This window comes from Oncorhynchus mykiss, chromosome 10, assembly GCF_013265735.2.
Source record: "Oncorhynchus mykiss isolate Arlee chromosome 10, USDA_OmykA_1.1, whole genome shotgun sequence".
Lineage (NCBI taxonomy): Eukaryota > Metazoa > Chordata > Actinopteri > Salmoniformes > Salmonidae > Oncorhynchus > Oncorhynchus mykiss.
Window position 1 is genome coordinate 23,324,218 of NC_048574.1, and position 26,373 is coordinate 23,350,590.

The following is a 26,373-nucleotide window of genomic DNA, read 5'->3' on the forward strand; positions in this document are numbered from 1 at the left end:
CCAAGGCTACTCACCTTGTTCATTCTAATAGTGTTTTTGTCTTGTCTCTCACTCAACAGATGGACGTAGATGAGGATGAGGAACAAGACGAGGAGGTCCATTTGTCTCCACAGGACCTCCTAAAAATCAGAGAGGGAGTCGTCCTCCTGGTGAAAAGCCTCCTCCGGCTCCTCCTCAAATTTCCGTTGAAGGATGAGCCACAGAGTGCAGACAACTGTGTACAGGTAATTCTGGATAGTGCCAGTATCTATCTATAGGCTAGGTGATTTTGACCTCGTTGTCCATTAAAATGTTGAGCAGTTACCATTAAAAGCTGGATCTTCTTTGTCAACTTTAGATGTTTGCCAAGCTGACTAACTTTGAGCCTGTTATTGGAGAATTGAGCTTTGGTGCTGGACAGTAAGTACACAGACATACATACACTTCATTATCCTTTGTGAACTTCAATATTTTCATTTTTTTTATATATATTTTTTTAAATTGAATTGATCTGTGCCCAGGGATATCGATGACATGAGGACAATGCCTGAGTTGGCCTATTACGGATTGTGGTTGCTCTGCTCTTCAAATCATGGGGATGAGAAAGTGGTATTGAGGAAAATACATATACAACACATCTTCCTTGGTCAAAACATTACTACAGACTTACTATCGTAATGAGTTTAAGCTCTGGTTCTTTGTTGTTGAATTGACTTGTCTCTCCAGTCTCTGCGCCGGGTTTTCCACAGAGTCCTGTATGTGATCCTCATGATGAGCAAAGGGGAAAGTGGCAAGCCCTCCCTCATGATGGCCACCCAAGCTGTCCTCGCTGCCCGGGAACAGGCCATTGGCTTTGTCAGGTAAGGAATGGCAATTCACAACGTGAATCAATAAACATGCTTCCTCTCCTTCACTCCATGTCCATCTGGAATGATCAGGAAACAGGAGGATATGTCCAAAAAGCAATTTGTCACATGCTTCATAAACAACACGTGTAGACTAGTGTTTTGATTTTGATACCAAGTTTAGTATCACAAATTCGGAACCATCACAATACCAAAATGACATCGGGGGGCATATTAGCTGTAGTCACAGAATGGCACTTGATCCAGACAGATCTTTTTAGTTCAATATCATTACATTTGATATTTTAATGTATGCATTATAAAATCATACAATCAATTTGACATACAATCAAAAAAAATGTACTACATAATGGTAATCATCAGGACAGGCTAGAGCTAGCAATGAGTAAGTGGAGCAGGCTGTGAGGAGGCTGTGTTCTCGCGCTATAATTATTGGGACATCGGCTGCACTGAGACTTTATCCTCTCTCAAGCAGTAGACGATGGCGTAAGACACATTTGACAGAAGTACAAAACGTTTTTTTAAATGTAGTACAGACCCATTTTCCCGTTTGGCCTTGCGAATGTTAACCTGTTTAAAGGCCTTATTCACATCGGTTAATAAGGCTGATGGAACAGATTGTTCGGAACAGCTGGTGCTATCATGCATGGTTCATTTTTTTTTTATTATTATTATTTTTTTTTATTTTTTTTTTTATACAACCTTTTTATATAATAGAACATTCAATTTATTTTGTCTTTCAAAGCATTTCATGGCTATCGGTGTGAGTGCTACCATGGAATAGTCATTTATATATACACACGTGTGTCTGTGTATATACATACTAGAGGTCGACCGATTTAATCGGAATGACCGATTTTTAATTAGGGCCGATTTCAAGTTTTCATAACAATCGGAAATCTATTTTTGGACACCGATTTTGGAAGATTAAAAAAATATATATATATTTTTTAAATTACACACCTTTTATATTTAATCTTTATTTAACTAGGCAAGTCAGTTAAGAACACATTCTTATTTTCAATGACAGCCAAGGAACGGTGGGTTAACTGCCTTGTTCAGGGGCAGAACAACAGATTTTTACCTTGTCAGCTCAGGGGATGCAATTTTGCAACCTTACAGTTAACTAGTCCAACGCTCTAACCACCTGATTACATTGCACTGCACGAGGAGCCTGCCTGTTACGCAAATGCAGTAAGAAGCCACGGTAACCATATTTTGCAAATAAATTCATTAAAAATCCTACAATGTGATTTTTCTGGATTTTTTTTCCCTCATTTCTGTCATAGTTGAAGTGTACCTATGATGAAAATTACAGGCCTCTTTTTAAGTGGGAGAACTTGCACAATTGGTGACTAAATACTTTTTTGCCCCACTGTACATATGTGTATGTATATAGATAGAGAGGTATGTATGTGACAGAGTTGAAGTTTGAATACACTTTGGTTCGAGCAATTAACTCGTTTTTCAACCACTCCACAAATGTATTACTAAAAAAGTATAGTTTTGGCAAGTCAGTGAGGACATCTACTTTGCATGACTCAAGTAATTTTTCCAACAATTGTTTTCAGACAGATTATTTCACTTAACTCACTGTATCAACAATTCCAGTGGGTCAGAAGTTTACATACACTAAGTTCACTGTGCCTTAAACAGCTTGGAAATTCCAGAAAATTTGAGTTAATTGGAGGTGTACCTGTTGATGTATTTCAAGGCCTACCTTCAAACTCAGTTCCTCTTTGCTTGACATCATAGGAAAATCAAAAGTAATCAATCAAAACCTCAGCAAAAAAAAATGTTTTAGACCTCCAAGTCTGGTTCATCCTTGGGAGCAGGTACCACGTTCATCTGTACAAACAATAGTATGCAAGTATAAACACCATGGGACCACGCAGCCGTCATACCGCTCAGGAAGGAGACGTGTTCTGTCTCCTAGAGATGAATGTACTTTGGTGCGAAAAGTTCAAATCAATCCCAGAACAACAACAAAAGACCATGTGAAGATGCTGGAGGAAACGGGTACAAAAGTATCTATATCCACAGTATAACAAGTCCTATATTGACATATCCTGAAAGGCTGCTCAGCAAGGAAGAAGCCACTGCTCCAAACTGCCATAAAGCCAGACTACGGTTTGCAACTGCACATGGGGACAAAGATCTTACTTTATGGAGAAATGTTGTCTGGCCTGATGAAAAAAAAATGGAAATGTTTGGCAGTAATGACCATTATGTTTGGAGGAAGAAGGGGGAGGCTTGCAAGCCGAAGAACACCATCCCAACCGTGAAGCACGAGGGTGGCAGCATCATGTTGTGGGGGTGCTTTGCTGCAGGAGGGAATGGTGCATTTCACAAAATAGATGGCATCATGAGGGAAGAAAATTATGTGGATATATTGAAGCAACATCAAGACATCAGTCAGGAAGTTCATGCTTGGTTGCAAATGGGTCTTCCAAATGGACAATGACCCCAAGCATACTTCCAAAGTTGTGGAGAAACGGCTTAACGACAACAAAGTCAAGGTATTGAGTGGCCATCACAAATCCCTGACCTCAATCCTATACAAAATTTGTGGGCAGAACTGAAAAAGCATGTGCGCGAGCAAGGAGGCCTACAAACCTGACTCGGTTACACCAGCTTTGTCAGGAGGAATGGGCCAAAATTCACCCAACTTGTTGTGGAAGGCTACCCAAAACATTTGACCCAAGTTAAACAATTTTAAGGCAATGATACGAAATACTAATTGAGTGCATGTCAACTTCTGACCCACTGGGAATGTGATGAAAGAAATAAATGCTGAAATAAATAATTCTCTCTACTATTATTCTGATATTTCACATTCTTAAAATAAAGTGGTGATCCGAACTGACTTAAGACAGGGAATTATTACTAGGATTAAATGTCAGGAATTGTGAAACAGTTTAAATGTATTTGGATAAGGTGTATGTAAACATCCGACTTCAACTGTGTATGTTTATATATCATTTTTTTTAAAAATTTCATCTGATGCAGTAAGGCAAGGGTTCTTAAACTTTTTCACTCGTGGCCCCCCTTCCAGCATAAAACCTATTTCCTGTAATTCTACACTTCATTATTTACATTTTTTATGCAAGTCAATTAATAACAAATTATTATTTACAATGATGGCCTACTGGGGAACAGTGGGTTAACTGCCTTGTTCAGGGGCAGAATGACAGATTTTTACCTTGTCAGCTCGGGGATTCGATCCAGCAACCTTTTGGTTACTTGCCCAACGCTCTGACCGCTATGCCCCATGAGGTGCAGAGAAAATCTAGCAGTTTTAAAGTTCAAATTCTTGGAATGATATACATTTTGTATTCATGTGATATTTGAGTCACTCAAGCATTACAACAATCTATGGGCTAAAAAATTTCAGCTGACATGGGCTAGTTGATCTAGACATGGCCCTCTAAGGTATGCAATGACTGTCATGCCAAGGAAAACTTGTGACGCACTTGTGCTTTCTACTTTTACAACTTTCAAGAATTAGTTGAAAGCCGGAAAAAGCCCCCCCCAAAAAATGTATAGAATATTTTACTTTTATTTTTTTGAGGGGGGGTGAAACCGTACCCTGCTGTTTGGGAACACCTGCAGTAGGGGATAGTTTGTTTTACCTGTTTGTATGTCAAATCTTTAAAAAGCCCCCTCAAAAGTGTTTAAAAAAAACTAACTGTATGGACTTGTAAGAACCCTTGAATTATTTTGTTTGCCGTTTGAAATGCATGTCACTAGTTGCTGTAATGGATCTCACCCTGTGTGTCTCATCATAGTCACGTTGTTGATGAACTGAAAGAGCCAGCACTGCCCTTTCTACGGATCCTCCTGCAGCACATATCCTTCCGGGTAAAACTACATTTACTTTAAAATGCAATCCATACATTTTTTGTAAATTCAGAACTAATCCAACTCTGTCTAAAATAATTTACTCCTTGAAAAGATGTTGGGTGCCTCCTGAGTGGCGCAGTGGTCTAAGGCACTGCATTGCAGTTTTGTGTCGTCACTACAGCCTGGGGTTTAATCCCAGACTGTCACAACCAGCCGTGACCAGGAGTCCCATAGGGCGTCGCACAATTGGCCCAGCGTCATCCGGGTTGGGGAGAGTTTGTCCGGGGGGGCTTTACTTGGCTCATCGCTCTCTAGCGACTCCTTGTGGTGGGCTGGGCGCCTGCAGGTTGACTTCAGTTGTCAGTTGAACAGTGTTTCCTCCGACACATTGGTGCAGCTGGCTTCCGGGTTAAGCGAGCAGGTGTTAAGAAGTGCGGATTGGCGGTTCATGTTTCACAGGATGCATGACTCGACCTTCGCCTCTCCCTAGCCCATTGGGGAGTTGCAGCGATGAGATGAGATCGTAATCCCAAAAAGGGAGATAAATGTTAGAACAGAAAATAAAAAATAAAGACATTGGATCACATTAGATAATAGCTTTGTCCTGGCATGATTTTTTTCCAGATGGTGGACAAGACAGACTACCGTACGCGTGGAGCCCAGGCCGTTGCCAAGCTGCTGGCCAAAATGCCCTGTGGAGACTACGCGTCATTCATAAAGTGGCTGTTTGATTACTCCAGACAATCAAAGGTAAGCGCTGTCACGTATGAATTAGTTGGGATTTGAGCTGTTGGCTTTGAACTGAATCTGAACTTTCTGCCCCTAGGTGGCGTACCGGATGTTTGCACTGGACGTGTCCATGGCTCTGATGGAACAGCCAGAGAGGGAAGCAAATGAAAATGTGGACGCAGAACTAGTCTCCTTCCTGTCTCACAGGTTCCTGGTCCACAACATAGTGTTTGGCCGTCGCTCAGACGCTTCGCCTACAGTCCGAGGCCACGCCCTTACCTGCCTGGCCCAGTGCCTGGAGCTGCCCTCCATGAATGCCACACGCAGCATCAAAGAGCTCTTCTCCACCAGTGCGTCTCTCACACACACACATTTACATATGCATGTACACATGCACAAAGCACCAAATACTAGTTGCATACTAAACTAATTTGACATTTCAATCAATTTTAGCATCTGCCCTGACTGTCTTGGATGGTGAAGGTTCTGATGGTAAGCTCTACAACAGCTTTAAATTCAGTAATATAGTTGGATATTTTTGTTTGTTTACTCAATGTGCCCTGCTCCTTTTTTAGGCACTTTAAATTCACAGACAACCCAAAAAACTTTCAAGACTTTACCTTTCAAGACTATTGAGATCACAAACAATGACCATGCAAGTTTTGAGTGTAAGTATATATATTTTTTTGCAGGCTTTTTAGGTGTTTATTTAAAACATTGTTTGGTGGGACATGATTTCAGTATTTGATGGTAATGTGATGCTCGTGTTTTCTTTAGCAAAGGACACAATGGCTTTACTGAAGCGCCGTGTGAGTGACCCAAAGACCAACGTGAGGAAGTGTGCACTGCAGGTACGTACTTCTGTCTTTGTTTAATGTGTGTACTGTACAGTGTGTCAGTAGTTGACTTGACTTAAAGAGTTGTAGGCTTCTCTTGCATGGTTGTATGCCATTAACCATCTTGAGTCAATTAGCATAATATAAACATCAGCCAGTTTGGCCTGCCCACCTTTTCAGGCCCTTTTATGGAAAGGTGAGACTCTCACGAACACACTCTAGGATGCTCACAAGACTCGCCTGTAGGGACCCTGGTACCAGGTTTTTAAATATTGTTTTGGTGAAAGGATGTATACAGTACTGTGCAAAAGTTTTAGGCAGGTGTGAAAAAATGCTGTAAAGTAAGAATTATTTTATTTATCAATTAACAAAATGCAAAGTGAGTGAGCTGAAGAAAAATCTACATCAAATCAATATTTGGTGTGACTACCCTTTGCCTTCAAAAGAGCATCAATTCTTATAGGTACACTTGCACACATTTTTTTTGAAGGAATTCGGCATGTAGGTTGGCCCAAACGTCTTGGAGAACTAACTACAGTTCTTCTGTGGATTTAGGCAGCCTCGGGTGCTCTCTCTTCATGCAAACCCAGACAGACTCGATGATGTTGCGATCAGGGCTCTGTGGGGGCCATACCATCACTTCCAGGACTCCTTGTTCTTCTTTACGCTGAAGATAGTTCTTAATGACTTTAGCTGTATGTTTGGGGTCGTTGTCAAGCTGGAGAATACATTTTGGGCAAATCAGATGCCTCCCTGATGGTATTGTGTGATAAGTATCTACCTGTATTTCTCAGCATTGAGGAGCCCATTAATTCTGACAAAATCCCCAACTCCATTTGCAGAAATGCAGCCCCAAACTTGCATGAAGCCTCCAACATGCTTCAATGTTGCCTTCAGACACTCATTCGTGTACCACTCTCCAGCCCTTCGGAGAAGAAACAGCCTCTGCTACAGCCAAATATTTCACATTTTGGCTTGTAAGTCCAGAGCACCTGCTTCCCCTTTTCTGCACCCCAGTTCCTGTGTTTTTGTGCATCGTTGAGTCGCTTGGACTTTCCATGTTGGAGGTATGGCTTTTTGGCTGCAAGTCTTCCATGAAGGCCACATCTGACCAGACTTCTCCGTACAGTAGATGGGTGTACCAGGGTCCCACTGCTGTTTTCTGACAATTCTGAGCTGATGGCACTGCTGGACATCTTCCGGTTTGCAAAAGGAGGTAAGCATGATGTGTCTCATCTGCTGCAGTAAGCTCCTTGGCCGACCACTGCGTCTACGATCCTCAACGTTGCCCGTTTCTTTGTGCTGCTTCAAAAGAGTTTGGACAGCGCATCTGGAAGAGACCTTGCTGATACAGTACAACTACCTTGTCTTGTTGCTGTGCTCAGTCTTGCCATGGTGTATGACTTTTGACAGTAAACTGCCTTCAGCAACCTCACCTTGTTAGCTGAGTTTGGCTGTTCCTCACCCAGTTTTATTCCTCCTACACAGCTGTTTCAGTTAATGATTTCTGTTTCAACCTACATATTGAATTTGAATTTATACCTGTTTGGTGTAATTGTTTAATCATACACCTGACTATATGCCTACAAAATCCCTGACTTTGCAAGTGTACCTACAATAATTGATGCTGTTTTGAAGGCAAAGGGTAATCAAACCAAATATGGATTTGAATTAGATTTTTCTTCTGTTCACTCACTTTGCATTTATTTAATTGATAAATATAATCATTCTTACTTTACAGCATTTTTTCACACCTGCCTAAAACTTTTGCACAGTACTGTATATGGAAGTAGCTTAGTACCTAAAAAGAAAAGTGGTTAAATATGTCAAAAATAAATGCATTTTCTGACCTTTCTTATCTCAGATATAGGACAGGCACCTCAAAACAAACTTCCTTCTAGATTTTTTGGTGGACAGTTTTTCCATGTGTGACCCTGTTATTCAATGTGTTTCTATGGGCAACTGGCAGTAAGACCAAATTCAATGTTTAATCAAATAATAAAGGGGTCCTAGCATTCAAAATAGAGTATCTAATTGATTCTTTGTATGACCATCCTGAAATAATTCCATATGTTAGCTTAGTAGAACCCCCCCCCCCTCAAACACAGATTGTGGAATGCACATTTCTTGCTTGTTACTCATTCTACCTGCTGGGGCAATATAAGGTGTGCGAATACGACCAACCCGCTCTTTAAAATCTCACTAACCCTCATTGTGTCCAGGCGATGATGGGCCTGCTGAAGCACAACGTGATCATGCTCAGTGAGGGGAATTTGACTGTGCTGTCGGAACGCACCCGTGACCCCGCCCTGTCTGTCAAGAAGAAGGCCCTGCAGTGCCTCATGGATCTCCTCACTGTGAGTAGCTAGCTCTGTCTGTCTGGGTGGCACTGCTCACTGCCTCTCCTTCTACTACCCTCTAGTCCAGGGTACTGTTGGGGGTACTTGAGGACTGGAGTTGGGAAACACTGCCCTAGTCTAGTTGAGCTTCTGCCATATTGTTCATGAGCAGATCAACACTTCAATCCTATTCACCTATGGAGTTTCCATGGTCCAGGAAACCAGCTCATAAGGTCTAGGAGCCTTGTAGATCTCTGGTCTGTATAGTCAACTTCAGTCATTCACAAGCACACTCTTTTCTTTCCTCCATATGTTTCTCATATCTCTGTGCCTGGGGCTAACCCTCTATTCAGGCCCACCCAGAGAACAACCTGGTACAGAAGGCGTGGCTGCGGGGCGTGGTGCCGGCCGTGGTGGACGCAGAGAGCTCGGTCCAGGAGAAAGCCCTGGAGTGCCTAGAGCAGACCATCCTCAGCCAGGTGAAGAGCCATGGCTCCTACAGCTACAGGGATGCCCAGCAGACACTGACCTGGAACCTGCTGGGCCTGCTGTGTGACCACTGCCAAGACCTTGGGTAGGTGCACATTTATGCTGCTTTCAGAGACTTCATGTTAATTAAGTGCGTCTGGGGGTGCTATTCAGCCAAAAGTGGTCCGCTAAATGTCCAGAAATAATTTAATTGGACAGAAGTGAGGAACACCTCCCAACAGCCAATATTATACTAAATATGTATGAATCGTATTCAAACAAAAATTTCACCTAAACAATTAACTTCCATAGTGTAAGTGGGGACCAAAAAAAAATGATTAAACCTTTGCTTTCCTCCTCTACAGCCGGTACTTCAGCAGGGCCTTCACGGTGTGGTCCAAGCAGAACAAGTTCACTGCAGCCTTCATCAACAACCTCATCTCTCACACGGAGGCAGAGCATGCGGCCGGGGCGTGGCTGCTGCTCTCCAAAGTGGCCAGCTCCTGCCCCCGACTCGACTACGGAAAGATCTTGGACGCCTGGGACGACCTGGTCAGGTCAGATCAGGCTATTGATAAATATCTTACAGTATTTATTTTTGTAAATAACTGTATCCGGCCCGCTCTCTGGCCTTGTCTTAATACTAAGACAATGCATCCTTTCTTCCTCCGTTTTTTTGTTTCCTTACCTTAGACAACGTGATTGGTGAAAGCAGAGGTTTCACATGGCTTTCACCAGTCCAGTCACTATACAGACTGGTCATTACGTCAAGAAAGGGACGCTGCGTATTTTCAAACAGCCCATCTCCTGTGCTTGTCAAATATTTTACTGAATGTTTTATTTTCTAGGTCAAAGAACGTCACAGTGGCAACATCCTGCCATATCCTATGCGTGATCGGGGACATTGGCGAGCATCTGAACGAAGACACCAAGAGCAGGATTGTCGGTGGGTGTCCAAGTTGCTTTGAATTGGATGACACAGGATGAGCTGTCAAGATGGCTCCTTCCAAGACATAAAATTAACACCTACCAAATGTTTCTAGAGTTAGCTATAGCTAAGAATGTGTATTTCACCAGCCACGTGGTTTCGTATCTGCTAATCGTACAAAGAAATATGCATCCTATATCTGACCTCAAGCAGCAGAGGAGAGGAGCCGTGCATACTGAGTGCTGAATGATTTAGTTTTGGAGGTGCTGCGCACAAGCATAAAAGTTTGTCTAATTTACTCAAGTTTACAAATTGAGACTTTGTCCTCGTGTTTCTTGGCTATTTACATTGTTTTGTTCACACGCTTGGTTGTTTTTCAATGTTAGTTTGAGTCTGCTGCTTCAGTGAAGAGATGCCCTAGTCAGAACCCAAATCTCTCATATGACTGGAGTGGCCATGTTACTATGGTAACAACCTGTTCTTAAAGGGGCAGCTGAATATTTTGTCACTGTTATTTTGGTTAAAATGGAATGAAATTTAGCAATATACCACATTAATTCTTACTATTACATTTTGGCTGGTAAAGAAATCTGAGTGACTGGTAGATTTATTTTATTTAAAATAAAAAAATGTAGGCCCTGGTTCCCTCCCCTCTATTGTAGGAGTTTTTTTTGATTGGCAGAAATTCTGTGCCCTTGACTATAACTAGGGTCCAGATTTATTCCTGGTTGCATCATGTGGTCTGGAAATAGCCCTGACCCTAGCTATCCTTAATTCTTGTTTGTGAATCTAACTTATTTTATATTTTTTAATGGCAGAGGACATTATTACCTGGCTGAAGAGCTTTGAAATGCCTCTGGAGGTGATCAGTGCCAGTGTGGAGACTCTGTGTCGACTGGGCAAGGCAGAGGCAGTCAGTGACACACAGGTAGTTTTTGTGTGCGAGCCACAAATATTCAAATAAATCCCAGTAACTCACTTCCCAACTTTTTAATGTGGACTGTGCTCGCTAACCAGAATTTAAATTATGCTTTGCAGACATTCCTTAACCAACACTGTGGAGAACTAGTCTCGGTCTGTGAGGCGTATCTTTCCGGCGTCATCCTGAATGAAAACGGAGCACAGAATTTGAATGAGGATTTGGTGGTGAGAGAAATGAACATATTAACAGAATCACTCATTGACCGGTCCTTTGAATACTATTGCAAAGCAAGTGTAAACTGGATCTTTTGTGAATTAATTGGGCTTCATTGAGGTCATCTTGCCCATCCATCTAACTACTCAATTTTTTTTCCTCCGGCCAGGTAAAGCACCTGTACACACTAGGCGTGGCGTCGCTGCATTGTCCCTCCAAAGTGGGCAAGCGCATTGTGCTCCTGGTCCAGTCTGTCCTCACCTCCAGTGTGGAACAACAGTCAGGTATTTTAATACATTATTCAGAGAATATTAGAATGTTATGGAGCCCTTAAGTGCTACAGGAAGGAAAAACCTTTTTGTAAAATCAGCTGTTCAGTATCTTTGGTCACATTCAATTCATCAGTCTTATGCATTGTTCTTCTGGTCCATTCACAGCTATGTCAAATGTTTTTTTTCTACTATACATGTTTTGTGTGTTTCGTGTTCTAACAGAGGGGTCAGAGGAACTGGCCTGCTCCCAGCCTCTGTCTCAGTTTAAGGCTTCCTCCATGCCCAGCAGTGTCCGGGCTCATGCTGTCATCACTCTAGGTATGACCTCACCTCAGACCACCTTCCTGGAAATGAATGTATTTTTGGCTGAGACACTGTCCAGAAACAACCCCTAGCCCCTACACCATTGTGCTATAGATATATGGTAGTGGAGTTGGGGCCTGAGTGCACACACACAATGTTTTTAGAATTGTATAACTGCCTTAATTTTGCTGGACCCCAGGAAGAGTAGCATACCATAAGCACTCTGCTCCAAAAATTACTGGATCGCGAACTCTCCACCCCTCCTGTCTCCCTCCAGGTAAGCTGTGCCTGCAGCACGAGGAGCTGACCCGCAAATACCTGCCGGCGTTCGCCCGCGAACTGGAATTGTGCAGCGAGTTGGCGGTGCGTAGCAACGTGGTTGTGGTTATGTGTGACCTGTGCGTGCGCTACACCAACATGGTTGACCGCTACGTTCCCAACGTGTCGGCCTGTCTCCGCGATAAGGAGCCGCTCATCCGCAAGCAGACCCTCACCATGCTCACTAACCTGCTGCAGGTAGGACTCAGAAACAATACAGTGCCCTCTGCTGTACCGGTTGTGGCCAGAGGACAATAAACTGACAGAAAATTAAGTGTTACTATGGCTTGATTGATTTAAAATGTATCAATCTTCTTAAACGACTATGCCCTCTTAAGTGTTATTCTCAGTCGCTGTAATCCTGGAATTATATATACTTGTTTTTCCTGAATTCAGCTTGCTAAAGCCACAATGTAAATGTTTTTTCCAATAAACCTGTCACTGTCAGGAGGAGGATAAAGAATTGTTTCTGTTGCTGTTTGTAGGAAGAGTTTGTCAAATGGAAGGGCTCGCTGTTCTTCCGTTTCATTGCAGTGCTGGTGGATTCTGACCCTACCATTGCTAGGTAAGTGGTGATCATTATGTACACTGTCACCAGTTCCAATGCACTCAATACAAAAGGCAAAAAATTAACATAACTGAGGGAACTAGTAAATTAATCAGTTATTTCCATTCCAGTCTTTGTGAGTACTGCCTGGTTCACCTCCTGCTCAAGAAGAACCCAGTGATGTTCTCACAGCACTTCATTGAGTGCATCTTCCACTTCAACTCCTATGAGAAACACAAGACCTACAACAAATTCCCTCAAGCGGCCAGGTACAATTATGCTCCTATTTTTGGCTAAAAGTAGTTTTATATTAGCTACCAATTGCTTTCTGAACTCAGCAAAAAAAAGAAACGTCCTCTCAATTAACTGTTTATTTTCAGCAAACTTAACGTGTAAATATTTTTAGGAACATAACAGGATTCAACAACTGAGACACAAACTGAACAAGTTCCACAGAAGTGACTAACAGAAATGGAATAATGTGTCCCTCAACAAAGTTGGTCAAAATCAAAAGTAACAGTCAGTATCTGGTGTGGCCGCCAGCTGCTTTAAGTACTGCAGTGCATTTCCTCCTCATGGACTGCACCATATTTGCCAGTTCTTGCTGTGAGATGTTACCCAACTCTTCCACCAAGGCACCTGCAAGTTCCTGGACATTTCTGGGAGGAATGGCCCTAGCCCTCACCCTCTGATCCAACAGGTCCCAGACGTGTTAATGGGATTGAAATCCGTGCTCTTCGCTGGCCATGACAGAACACTGACATTCCTGTCTTGCAGGAAATCACGCATAGAACGAGCAGTATGGCTGGTGGCATTGTCACGCTGGAGGGTCATGTAAGGATGAGCCGGCAGGAAGGATACCACATGAGGGAGGAGGATGTCTTCCCTGTAAAGCACAGCGTTGAGATTGCCTGCAATGACATCAAGCTCAGTCCGATGATTCTGTGACATACCGCCCCAGACCATGACGGACCCTCCACCTCCGAACTGATCCCGTTCCAGAGAACAGGCCTCGGTGTAACGCTCATTCCTTCGGCGATAAACGCGAATCCGACCATCTCCCCTGGTGAGACAAAACCACGACTCGTCAGTGAAAGCACTTTTTGCCAGTCCTGTCTGGTCCAGCGATGGTGGGTTTGTGCCCATAGGTGACGTTGTTGCCGGTGATGTCTGGTGAGGACCTGCCTTACAACAGGCCTACAAGCCCTCAGTCCAGCCTCTGTTCACAATAGGCTGAGAATCTGAGCACTGATGGAGAGATTGTGCGTTCCTGGTGTAACTCGGGCAGTTGTTGCCATCCTTTTCCTGTCCCGCAGGTGTGATGTTCGGATGTACCGATCCTGTGCCAGTGTTACACGTGGTCTGCCACTGCGAGGACGATCAGCTGTCCATCCTGTCTCCCTGTAGCGCTGTCTTAGGCATCTCTGTACGGACATTGCAATTTATTGCCCTTGGCATCTTTCTTTTGGTGTTTTTCAGTCAGTAGAAAGGCCTCTTTAGTGTCCTTGCCTACTGTCTGTAAGCTGTTAGTGTCTTAACGACCGTTCTACAGGTGCATGTTCATTTAATTGTTTATGGTTCACTGAACAGGCATGGGAAACTGTTTAAACCCTTTACAATGAAGATCTTTTTTTTTGCTGAGTTTACAAGGATGATGAGGACTATTCTAATTTGGTGATTCTGAACTTGCACTCTGAGATATTGCTGATCAGCTATTCCGATGGTGAGATGGTCACAATATATTTTCACAGTAAAAAATGATTTCTAATCCGTGGATGAGTAGTATGGGATTTGTTCTTTGCTGTTGTAGTGTAATTGTGAACTAGCTAGACTTTTGAACCGGCAATTCTATTTGAGCAATTGTGCGAATTGGAAATGTGTGCCATGTGTTACAATGGACTTAAGGGTGTCATTCTATTCGATAGCAATTATGTAGTTTGCCAGTCCCTAGTCAATGACAGGTTGGGAAACACTAGTAAATGTCTGTTTGTCCCCCAGTGAGAAGGCTAAGTTCTCCCTTAAAGGAGCCCAGAACAAAGAGAGGAGGTTCACGATTTATAGGTTCCTGCTGGTGCACTTCACAGACGCCCAGCGCTTTAACATCACCATCAAGATCAGCCAGAACATCCTCGGTAAGCGCTCCAAGAAAACGTCTACATTGAAATGACATGTACTCTTCAAATATGTATTGGTGAGTGCTTTTCGAATGTATGCACCTTTTGTCTCTCACACCTGCTCTTTCGCTGTCTCTCTGCCTCCACCCCATTCCCTTCAGCGTGCTTCGTGGACGGGGAGCTGCCTCTGGACGGTGACGGGGCGGCAGTGCTGGCTGAGACATTTGGTATCCTCAGCCTCAAGGAGATCAAGCTGTCGGCACTGAGCGAAGCGGCGGGGGCTGGTGGTGACGAGCCGCAGGAGGATGAGCAGATGGCCATGGCCAAGGCCGTCATGCAGGTGGCTCAGAAGAAGGTGGTCTCACAGGTATGTTGAGCTTTGAATAATGGTGGCGGTAGTAGTAATAATAAATTATGACAATTTTAGTATAATGAAAAGGGGTGCCAGGACTTGGATTTGGTTGCAATTTAAGCTTTCTTTAATTATTTTACATGCAACACGTCTTAATAGGACACACAATGTTGTATTCTAAAACAAGTAGTAGTAATGAAAGTATTACTATTTAGCAGTCATTTATATCCAAAGTGACTTACAATAAACATGTATTTGTCCAGCACTACTTAAACCAACAAATGTTGTGTTCCAAGCCACTAGAGGGGGCCAACGGCTAACTAACAAACCTCTGTTCATCCATCCACCCACAGGTCCAGAAGAAAGTGTTCATCGAGAGCATGATTCCCATCATCATTAATCTTAAGAGCATGCTGGAACAGAAGCGCTCGCCAGTCCTGAAGGACCTCATGGGCTACCTCCAGGTAAGGCAGAGAGGGAACACGGCCATCGTCATCCATTGTCAAGCATAATGTATGATAGCGAAATTAGAAAAATGTAAAATATATTAAAACAACCTAGAAATTTTGAAAATACATTAAAAGCAAGAACTTAGGACTGAGCATGGTTTGCAGTTCAAAATGTATCCCATAACAATGTTTCTATCCACCAGGATAGTGAATACAGTGGAGTAGGGCTCTTCTGATTCCAACGCTACATTGGAGTCATTCAATGTTCCTTTTGATTAGCTGAGGTGATTTGGTCAAGTTTGAAACACTTATTTGGAAACATTTTCTTTGTTTTTCAAAACAGTTTTGGAAACCTTGAACACTCAACTTAATAATTATCCAAAAATAACTTTGCAAATACAGATTTCCAGAGTTTTTTTTTTTTGTCAAACACCACTTTGAGCCAATGTTTTGTGTTCTCGGTGGAGTTTCCATTAGCTCAGGAAGTGTCATAGTTCAGGTAAATGTGCAACTAGGGATGTTAATCGGTAAGCTACTGAAAAGACACATGACTGGTCATGCTTATTCATCTATAGGTTAATTAGCATAATTGAGTGGAATTAAATGCGTGTATTTTGGGTAGTCGTCATGCATCTTATTTATCACGCATACAGAGCCTAGTTTGAGGAGCGGAATAGCTTATTGCTGCTGGTCACAGGGCAAGAGCAGCTCCTCAAAAAGCTGGTACTGGAGCGACATGTTCTTTTATAAGCCCAGTCATTACGCAACAAATAACGTGGAATTGCATTTAGAATTGTTAACTGTTTTGATGGCCATGATTTTAAAGAGCTACAATTTTCTTCTTTCAACTCGAAGTTAAAGCACGCCTCCCATTCGAGTGCATAGGCGATAGTCAATGGTAGGCATGCTATCAGTGCATCACCCATCACTTTGCAATGTGAATTTGAGGCAGTATCATTGTTTGAAACCTGAACATTTTACTTTACTTCAAACAATCAGTATAGGAAAAACATGCCCAACCACTATTGCCTCTGAATGCGACGCTAACCCCAAAAGTTTGCAGCAAACATTGAAAGGAGCTGACACAGGAGTCTGCCTGTGCTAGCAGTTAGCAAGCATGCAAACACAGGCCACCGAGGAGAGTACCATCTGTAGCTCTTCAACTTCAGAGAGGGACTCTGGTGCAGTACCTAACAATTTGCTCCCGCCTACCATAAAGCCATGGTGAAGCAGAGGCCGGTCACAGGGCTGTTGTAAACTAGAGAAGACAGACATTGGCTTTCATAAGTTTCTTTCATTGTCCAGAAGCTAAAGGCACAATCGTAGTTATATTAGCAACCCATCCTAGTTGTTTCTAACGGATTTTCATCTGTCACATATGGAACCGCTCGCATTAAGTGCGCTGTTTTGACCAGTGTTTTTCCGCTAATTGCAGTTGCGTGTTCAATAATAGCTTTTCGACTTTAAGATGATAGGCTTTCTATTGTTCCATCTTGATGAAAAACATCCCACCCGTGTATGTATGCATGCATAGTATTTCCTGTTGATCACGTCATTTTACTGTTTGGAAACAATTTTGTTGACCGGTTAATGAGGGTCTGTTAGTCCTCAGCCAAATTTACTAAAATGTGCATCCTTATATGCAACGCAAAACACCTCGTGGAAAACTGTGTTAAAGAAGCCCACAGTAAGTGGATCTTCTGTATTTGTAAAATTTATTTTGGGTGTGGATATGAAGTTTCTGAAGTTTCCAAAAGCATATTGCACACTGATTATTAAGGGTTAGACAGGGTGTCGGGGCTGTTGGCACATTGGCTGTGCTGTAATGAAACCCAATGGCTCTTGGGTCTCAAGCTAGTCTGATCCTAGATCTGTTCCTAAGGCCAACTCCTAAGGGGATATAACACTTCTCCCTGCTGTCTAGCTGACCATGCAGGACTACCGCAGTGAGGTGAAGGAGTTCTTTGCAGCGGACGAGCAGCTGGCGGTAGAAATGGAGTACAACCTGAAGATGTATGAGAAGGAGATGGAAGCCCAGATGGCCCACTGCTCCCTGGGAGGGGATGCTGCCTCTGGGGGCACGCCGGTGAGCACTAGGCCTAGTAATGGAGGGAGGTCTTGTCTTTTTTAGATAGGTGTACTTTCTTACAGCCATTACTCTTTGCTGCGAACAGCCTGAATAGCAATCCATCAGGAGCCCTGCTGGCAATGAAGTAATTGCCCCTTGATGCCTAACTTCCACTTAAGTCAATCTCACTTGCATTGATGTCAGTAGGTGAAAATTCTATTTAAGTGGAAATTAATTCTAAAAGTTACTATATCTGGCTGTAAAATAGAGAATATGAAGAAATGTCTGACTCAATGTCAATTGTCTAAATGTCTACAGGCTACATCCCATACATACTCTCATAATTGTCCCCCTCCCTGTCTCTCAGATCCTGGGCTCCCCTGCCCCTGCCCCTGCCCACAGGCTCCTCCAAACGGGCTTTGCCACGCCCCAGCCCGTCGGCCCCAGCCACCTGCTCACCCAAAGACTTTCCCAGTCAGACAGGTACAGCTCTTAGCTGCATATAAGCACAATGTTTTCATACCTACCTACTAGGATTTCTGTTAGGAAAATTGTTATTTATCGAAGATCGAACCCCAGGCTGTAGTGATGACGCAACACTGCAATGCAGTGCCTTAGACCGCTGCGCCACTCGGGAGGCGCATTTGATTATGTTTTTGATGGAATGTTGGGAGTGCTGCAGAGATGCGTCTCTCCAACAGCACCCTTGAGAGGCGCGCTGAGAATAGACGAGCTAAATATTTTGCCATATGAATGACATCTCTCTTTACTATAGGCATACTACAGGGTTTCCGTTAGGAAATTGTGGAGCTGGACATTTTGACCAGCAACATTTTCAATTACCGGACATTTGATAAATGTACCTGATCCATATGCATTGGGTGCGTAACCTGATTAGGGTGTTCTATTCTAAATCACATTTAGAATATGGTCATTGATATTACTAGAACATGCAAGTTGTGGATGCAACGATGTGCGGTCCTTTCCGAATTCTGTTGTGTGCTTTGAACATGTTATAACTGTCCACATTTACTTTTCCTCAGCCAACAAGACCAGTAACAAACAGCAAAATCACTAGCCTATGTCAATCTACTATAGTTTAAAAGTTTAAGTTTATGAGAAAGACATGGCCTATTCCAAACAGACTCTGGACTCTGAGACGATGGATCCCAAATTCATACAACGAGTAGGCCTAGGCTACATGAGTCTGATGCAACAGCTCAAAATGTTTAGTTGATTAACTATTTCTTCACATTATAAGCGCAGCAGGCTACGCGTGAATGTTCATTCCATAATGCAAAAGGGCACTGCACATGCTAGTGGTTTCATGTGACCAATGAAATGATCTGTTAAAAATTTAGAAAGGGAGGTGATCTAATGGGCTACCTTGAAGCAAGGTAAGACATGCGTCATGTGTACTAAAATGTTCAGGTTTCAAACAATTAAGTATATGTTTTCAAAATGCATACTGACTTCGGCTCATTGCAAAGTGCTGTGTGACGCGCTGATAAAGCCTGCCTTCCGTTGCCTTTTGATGCCGTGTTCAAAACAACTGGGAACGCAGTTGGGAACTGACTTCCAACTTCAGTGCGTTCAAGACAACTGGCGGGGAAAAACAAGCAAAAAACATCCAACTCGGGCCTCTTTCTAGATCTCCGACCTGAAGATCACTGAAGTCATTATTTGACCTCGATTTTTCAGAGTTCACAGTTGTCTTGAAACTCTTGCACTGTCAGACAGATTTTACACTCAAAGGCTCCATCTGTGAAAGACTGCTGTTACTGCCTAACGCAAACCCTGGCATACTCTAACTTTTTCATTTTACTTAAATTAAAAAGGCCTCCATCTTTGCAATCAACAGTAGCCCAAAGCGCGCCTCTCTCGCACGCTCTCTCCTCACCAGTAGGGGCAGGCACGTAAGGCAGCATGCAACAGTCGGGGTGCATGATTTATTTTGTTGGCCAAAAGCCAGCAATTACCGGCTAACGGAAACCCTGCTACCTACCTATACTGTACATTCAGTGCATTTGGAAACTATTCAGACCTTGACTTATTCCATGTTTTGCAACGGTAGCCTTATTCTACATTGTATTAAATTCCATTTTTCCCTCATCAATCTACATAATACCCCATAATGACAAAACGAGAACAGGTTTTAAGAATTATTTTGCAAATGTGTTAAATTATTTACGTAAGTATTCAGACCCTTTGCTATGAGACTCAAAATTGAGCTCAGGTGCATCCTGTTTCCATTGATCATCCTTGAGATGTTTCTACAACTTGATTGGAGTAAATTCAATAGATTGGACATGATTTGGAAAGGCACACACCTGTCTATATAAGGTCCAACAGTTGACAGTGCATGTCAGCGCAAATCCAAGCCATGAGGTCGAAGGAATTTTCCGTAGAGCTCCAAGACAGGATTGTGGCGAGGCACAGATCTGGGGAATGGTAGCGAAAAGTGGTCTGGAACCACCGAGTCACTTCCCAGAGCTGGCCGCCCGGCCGAACTGAGCAATCAAGGGATAAGGGCCTTGGTCAAGAAGGTGACCAGGAACCTGTTGGTCTCTTTGACAGAGCTTCAGAGTTCCTTTTGTGGAGATGGTCGTTTTTCTGGAAGATTCTCCCATCTCTGAAGCACTCCCTTAATCAGGCCTTTATGGTAGTGGCCAGACGAAAGCCACTCTTCAGTAAGACACATGACAGCCCAGTTGGAGTTTGCCAAAAGGCACCTCAGACCATGAGAAACGATTTTTCTGGTCTGATGAAACCAAGATTGAACACTCTGGCCTGAATGCCAAGCATCACGTCTGGAGGAAACCTGGCACCATCCCCATGGTAAAAGCATGGTGGCAGCATCATGCTGTGGGTATGTTTTTCAGTGTCAGGGACTGGGACTGGGAGACTAGTCAGGATCAAGGAAAAGATGAGTGGAGCAAAGTACAGAAATCCTTGATGAAAACCTGTTCCAGAGCTCTCAGGACCCCAGACTTGGGCGAAGGTTCACCTTCCAACAAGATAATGACCCTAAGCACACAGTCGGGAATGGAGGAGTGGCTTCGGAACAAGTCTCTGAATGTCCTTCAGTGGCCTAGCCAGAGCCCGGACTTGAACCCAATCTAACATCTCTAGAGAGACTTTGAAATAGCTGTGCAGCGACGCTCCCTATCCAACCTGACAGCGCGTGAGAGGATCTACGGAGAAGAATGGGAGGAACTCACCAAATACAGGTGTGCCAAGCTTGTAACGTCATACCCAAGAAAGCTCAAGGCTGTAATCGCTGCCAAAGGTGCTTAAACAAAGTACTGAGTACTTATGTAACTGTAATTTCAGTTTAATTTTAATACATTTGCTAATAATTTCTAAACCTATTTTTTTTTTTGGTGTGTGTTGTGTAGATTTCCTGGGGGAGGGCGGGGCAATTTAATCAATTTTAGAACAAGGCTGTAACGTAACAAAATGTGGAAAAGGAGAAGTTCTGAATACTTTCCGAATGCACTGTACCTACCTACCGCCTTAAGTCTACTTATACTTGGTGTGAAAATATTACACCCATTTTACGTCACCTTGAATCCTCTGTACTACAAGGTGGGGTGGACACATTCCAGTCCCAGATTGAGCAATCTCAAATGGCGCTATTAAATGCCTAATAATCTTCGGTCCAATGCAGCCTTTTTATTTATTTATATATATATATATATATATATATAGATAGATAGATAGATCGATCGATCAATCATTTCTGGGTAACAATTTAAGTACATTACTGTGATGTTTTTCAACCATTTTAATTGAAAACAAAATAGATTTTTAGCAAAGAGCAATTTCTTAAGCAAGAGTGGGGAGGGGAAACATGAACTAGCTGTTATTGGCAGAGGTTTGGAACTCTTATTTGTTAATTAACTAATTTACTACCTGATGATGTCACTAGGCAGGCCAAAACTCCATCCCACCAAAACAGGCAGAAACTTCAGGTGATTTCAAAATCATAATTTTCAAAGTATTATGCCAGACTCCTAGTCTGGAAATGTGTATGTAAAACTGTATATAAAACACATGTTTTTGACTGCACTGCGCCTTTTGATCTGGCACTAGACACATTACTCCCATTGTCACTTCAGCTACACCTACAACAACATTCTATTACAACCACCACCATGGGCACACCTGGCTGCTATGTGGAATGGGAGAGTGTAATTAAGCTTGTATCTCTGGGTGTTGTGCTCGAACCCCAGGCGTCAGCCAGCGAAGCAGAGGAGCGGGCCACACAGGAGCTGGGTCATGGTGACCGGCGACAGAAACTTCACACCTCTGGATGGATCAGGTATGGCCGCCTTTCATGACCACACCGCTGACTAGATGGAAATAGCCAACTCCGACTTGATGTGATTCCATTTTTGATAGATTTCTTTCCTTTTTCTTGTGTTCCACTATTACAGTGAAGCCGAAAGGAGGCGTCTGCGATCGAGCTATAAGCACCCCGCAGGGTAAGTTGGACAAACCCGGATCTGAATCCTCCTCCTTCAGGAGTCAGACACCCTCCCGCATGCCAAGTGTATAGGCTGTGTGCATGTCCCAAGAGCAGCTAACATTGAATGAGGAGTATCATGTGGAACTGCATGGATCACACTGCTCTAGACATTCAATCTCTATATGCATTGATCATTCAGTGGTTACCATCCATTGTGCCCAATAATGCTGATCCTGCTAGAGTTCCCTCATTGGAGAGCTTTGTACTTGGGGTCTTAAGAAACCTTGTGGTTGGGGAAGGAGCCTTCTGAATATCACTGTGGGTAGTGTTTTCAGGTACTGTCAATAATTTACTGACTCAATGAAAGCTTCTTCATGTAGAGCAAAAATACCTGCTTTTGGGCCACAAGTCGATGGCTGGCAGCCCCATGATAAACCCCAACACAAAAAACCGTTGTCCCGAGGTGGTCATTTCCCACTCACTGAAGTCATTCATCAATTGGCAAAGCTGGACGTTCTACCATCTTCTTAAAATCTGTTTTTAAAACTAACCTTAACCATACTGCTAACCTTATGCCAAACCCTACACTTAACCCTAACCTCAAAAGGGAACTACACCACTTTTCAACCTCATTTTCATTGTATCCAATGAAATACCAGTGTCAACTTATGTAAAATGTGATTTTGATACACTATTAGATTGGCAGTGACGTGGGGAAAAATAAAATACCCTCCTTTGGGCTAGAAACCCGTTGCAGGCTTTGAAAATCATTGTTTCTTTTAACTTTTAATCCTACCCTGTGTCACAGGATAATTTTCTTACAACCTTAACTTTTTTAAATTTTTTTACCACAGATCATTGTAATGTACTGTTTTCACACACTATATGACCAAAGTATGCCAGATAGTGAAGCGTGATTCTTCACTTCAGAGAACGCATTTCCACTGCTCTAGAGTCCAATGGCAGCTAGCTTTACACCACTTCAGCCGATGCTTGGCATTGCGCATGGTGATATTAGGCTTATGTGCGGCTGCTCGGCCATAGAAACCCATTTCATGAAGCTCCCGACAAACAGTTATTGTGCTGAATTTGCTTTCAGGGGCAGATTGGAACTCTGTAGTGAGCGTTGCAACCGAGAACAGACTATTTTTATAAGCTATGTGAATCAGCACTTGGCGGTCTCCTTCTGTGAGCTTGTGTGGCCTGCCATTTCGCGGCTGAGCCGTTGTTGCTCCTAGACATTTCCACTTCACAATATCAGCACTTACAGTTGACTGGGGCAGCTCTAGCAGGGCAGAAATATGACAAACGGACTTGTTGGAAAGGTGGCATCCTATGACTGTGCCGCGTTGAAAGTCATTGAGCTCTTCAGTAAGGCCATTCCACTGCCAATGTTTGTCTATGTAGATTGCATGACTGTGTGCTCTATTTTATACACCTGTCAGCAACGGGTGTGGCTGAAATAGCCGAATCCACATACACTACATATACAAAAGTATGTAGACACTGGTTTGGTGCTGAAGATGGGGTTGAAAAGTGGTGGAATTGCCCTTTAACCAAACTACTAACCTTATGCTTTACATTAAATATCAAAAATTTAATTGCCCAACATAATATCCCTATTACATGTTCCTCAGGTAACATAAATGAAGTTACATTCGGGGAAGGAGTTAGCGCCATCTTCAGTGACCGGAGAACAGGTATGCAATATTTTGACCTTTTAGACAGATGCCATTTCACCACAAGATGACACTGATGTTTGGTCTGACTAGTTTTTTCTTCTTCATAGGGTCAAAGACTGGAGAAGAAGGACGTGTCCTTCAATTGATCTCACCTGATCAGCAGTAAGTACTTATTTTTTTGATCAAAGTAAGCTTTAAACCATATAATGGTCGGAATGTTTCACCTAATTCATTTCTTGTGTTTTCAGAACTCCAGTGCCAAGGCAATGGAACGTGCAGTCCCCACTCAATCAAAAAAGAACGAGACAAATACATCAGTAGCTATTTCTTCATGTTCTCTTCTGTCTATACTGAACACACTTGATGTCCCATGTAAAATTGTATTGATATTTTCTTTATTTTTGTAAATGAAAATCCAGCACCCATGTCAGAATATTAGAAGTGAGTTTTATTAATCATTAACATACGGTTCAAGAATTCTCAGAGGATTTGTACCAGGCCCGAGATGGGCGTTACATTAGTTTGGTTCAGAAAAATCATGTTCTCAATCAAATAAACGTGTAAACGCTTGAACCTTCACATGATTTCAACGCCAACCTCAAGTATTGGAGAAATTAGAGGCAGATTATCAATACTGGATAGCTGGAACCTCATCAACCTTGGATTGGAGGAAAAGCGTGATTGGCAGTCAGTATTTGGCTTAGCTAGCCCCAACCATAGAACATGTATTGTAATTTCTTTCACTGTGTATTTAAAACTACATATTGCCGGTTTTGAAGAGGGCTGTTTAATTATAAAAATATCTTATTTTCAATGCCTTGGAAGTTGCCAGTGTTTTCTGGCCTTTATGGTAAATGTAGGCGTCATGCTTTAGTGTTTCTCCATCTATTTAATCCGCTAACAAACTTTGTGTATATTTTCTTATTTGTCTTTACTCTACCAAAAAGAATTCCCACTATTTAGGCACTATTGCATAATACATCTCTATTTCTACTCCAATGGAAAAAGTGTAATCCTTTAAAACAATGCTAAAATAAAATAATCTATTTACAGAACGAAGCAGATATGTAAAAATTATTTGGGTGGGAAAATGTTCCATTATTCTTAATGTCATCATTCCTCTCAAACGCCGTTCGTAGAGTATTAAACATGCAATTCAGGTTTTTGTGCATTTTGCAGTATTGTGATTGAGAAATACCTTTAAAATAAAATGTTAAAATGTGTTAGATGGCATAAAGCTGATCTACTGTTGTAATGGCAGAAGGCACTTAAGAGGAATGAGCTTTATCAAAGTACAAATGAAAACCTTAAGTACCTGTTTTGTAAAAAATGTTTTGCATCTGCATTAATTGGTTTCACCTAGCAATTACTCTATCTTGTAATGTTTTGTAACTCTTGGATATAAATTCATTTGGGAAAATGACAAATACAACATCTTAGGTCATTTACTTGAATTTGAAATTCTATGTTTTTTTGCCTGGTGTAGAGAAGATTGTTCAGTGTAAAATGTCCTATGTGCAAACATTAGGCAGATCGTCTCTACCATGACCATGTATTTTTCAAACCATGGGAAGAGTTTCATATTGCCTCCTTGGGGGCACACACACAAACAGTTATCTATATACAATTTTTAACCAACATAAACCCTGTATTACAAATACTCAATGTATTCCCGACATACAGCAACAACAAAAAACTGGACAATATATTCAATATATACAAGATAAACTCAAGCATAGAAGGACACTTAAAGAAGGACACCTAAATCAAGGATATGCAGCACTGATTGTATACAGTATTTCCCAGCTTTTGGCTGGTACTCATTGAAGCCTTTTACTGTCCAAGACACTATCTACAAACAACATTTCACTTTCAATATTAACATGGAAATCCCAACCTTAAATAAAATATGTAAGACTGTTCTAGAACCAAACCTTTATGGTAAAACAAGTCATTTAGTGATTTGGTGGGTGGGGGAGGGAGGAGGGTAGGAAAGGTGAAAATTTTACAGCTGAATTCTGAGTGGTTGAAACTTATTTTTCCCACAACCAAATAAAAAAGTATGCTAGTATTTTACAAATATTTAAAAAAGTAAACCTTTATCTATAGGCATTTCAAAATATATTCCATCAAAAATAGTCTGACAAATTTTGCTGATAGAAAAAAAAAAAGTTATATAAATGACAAAGGTTTGAAGCACATGTTTAAAGTAGAAATATGTCATGTTAGATTTTCTTCAGAGCTTAACTAGATGTTTTTCCCCTCCTGGCAGAACATCTTACATAAATGCTTTTCCCCAGCAGATAGTGTTAACCTTATTGAAACATGCTATAACTTTAACATAAAAATCTCCATAATTTAGCAAAAATAAGTTGTTTGGTGATAAAAAGGTCAACAAGCAGGTTTCAATACTTATGTGTCTGTAACGATGGTTAATAGTTCTATATAGATTTGTGAAAACTTGTCACCTTTGGCAAACTTGAATTGTTTCAGACGTGCAGAGAGCTCAAGGCACATACTGTGGCAGCTCACTGGTCATCTCACACTTAGTGAGTTCAGTCCAAAGTATCACACCTTTCCCTTCCATGCCCTTCGTCTTCAGATGACAAATGAAGATTTGTGTCGGAAGTCGCCCTAGAATAAAAAGGGAAGAGCAAGTAAGAAAAAGTTGGAC

At 42.2% G+C, this 26,373-nt stretch overlaps 2 protein-coding genes across 2 annotated transcripts in view; one reads left to right on the forward strand and one right to left on the reverse strand.

Annotated features, from left to right (window-relative positions):
- ncapd3 (non-SMC condensin II complex, subunit D3) overlaps positions 1-25,120 on the forward strand; it is a 33,057-nt gene extending 7,937 nt beyond the window's left edge. The window contains exons 5-35 of the mRNA XM_036989926.1: positions 60-224; positions 338-399; positions 501-588; positions 706-839; positions 4,634-4,706; positions 5,313-5,438; positions 5,515-5,767; positions 5,871-5,909; positions 5,993-6,085; positions 6,195-6,268; positions 8,476-8,610; positions 8,946-9,166; positions 9,426-9,617; positions 9,909-10,006; positions 10,807-10,916; positions 11,027-11,134; positions 11,293-11,407; positions 11,618-11,713; positions 11,976-12,214; positions 12,502-12,581; positions 12,695-12,832; positions 14,562-14,695; positions 14,839-15,044; positions 15,383-15,493; positions 17,403-17,564; positions 17,914-18,029; positions 21,782-21,870; positions 21,986-22,033; positions 23,655-23,717; positions 23,807-23,861; positions 23,948-25,120. Coding sequence (XP_036845821.1) covers positions 60-224; positions 338-399; positions 501-588; positions 706-839; positions 4,634-4,706; positions 5,313-5,438; positions 5,515-5,767; positions 5,871-5,909; positions 5,993-6,085; positions 6,195-6,268; positions 8,476-8,610; positions 8,946-9,166; positions 9,426-9,617; positions 9,909-10,006; positions 10,807-10,916; positions 11,027-11,134; positions 11,293-11,407; positions 11,618-11,713; positions 11,976-12,214; positions 12,502-12,581; positions 12,695-12,832; positions 14,562-14,695; positions 14,839-15,044; positions 15,383-15,493; positions 17,403-17,564; positions 17,914-18,029; positions 21,782-21,870; positions 21,986-22,033; positions 23,655-23,717; positions 23,807-23,861; positions 23,948-24,020 — 3,696 coding nt within the window. The 3' untranslated portion in view covers positions 24,021-25,120. The remainder of the gene's footprint in view (positions 1-59; positions 225-337; positions 400-500; positions 589-705; positions 840-4,633; positions 4,707-5,312; positions 5,439-5,514; positions 5,768-5,870; positions 5,910-5,992; positions 6,086-6,194; positions 6,269-8,475; positions 8,611-8,945; positions 9,167-9,425; positions 9,618-9,908; positions 10,007-10,806; positions 10,917-11,026; positions 11,135-11,292; positions 11,408-11,617; positions 11,714-11,975; positions 12,215-12,501; positions 12,582-12,694; positions 12,833-14,561; positions 14,696-14,838; positions 15,045-15,382; positions 15,494-17,402; positions 17,565-17,913; positions 18,030-21,781; positions 21,871-21,985; positions 22,034-23,654; positions 23,718-23,806; positions 23,862-23,947) is intronic.
- The window catches only part of LOC110533526 (junctional adhesion molecule 3B), a 44,976-nt gene continuing 42,735 nt past the window's right edge, over positions 24,133-26,373 (reverse strand). The window contains exon 9 of the mRNA XM_021617819.2: positions 24,133-26,333. Within this exon, the coding sequence (XP_021473494.1) occupies positions 26,298-26,333 (36 nt within the window). The 3' untranslated portion in view covers positions 24,133-26,297. The remainder of the gene's footprint in view (positions 26,334-26,373) is intronic.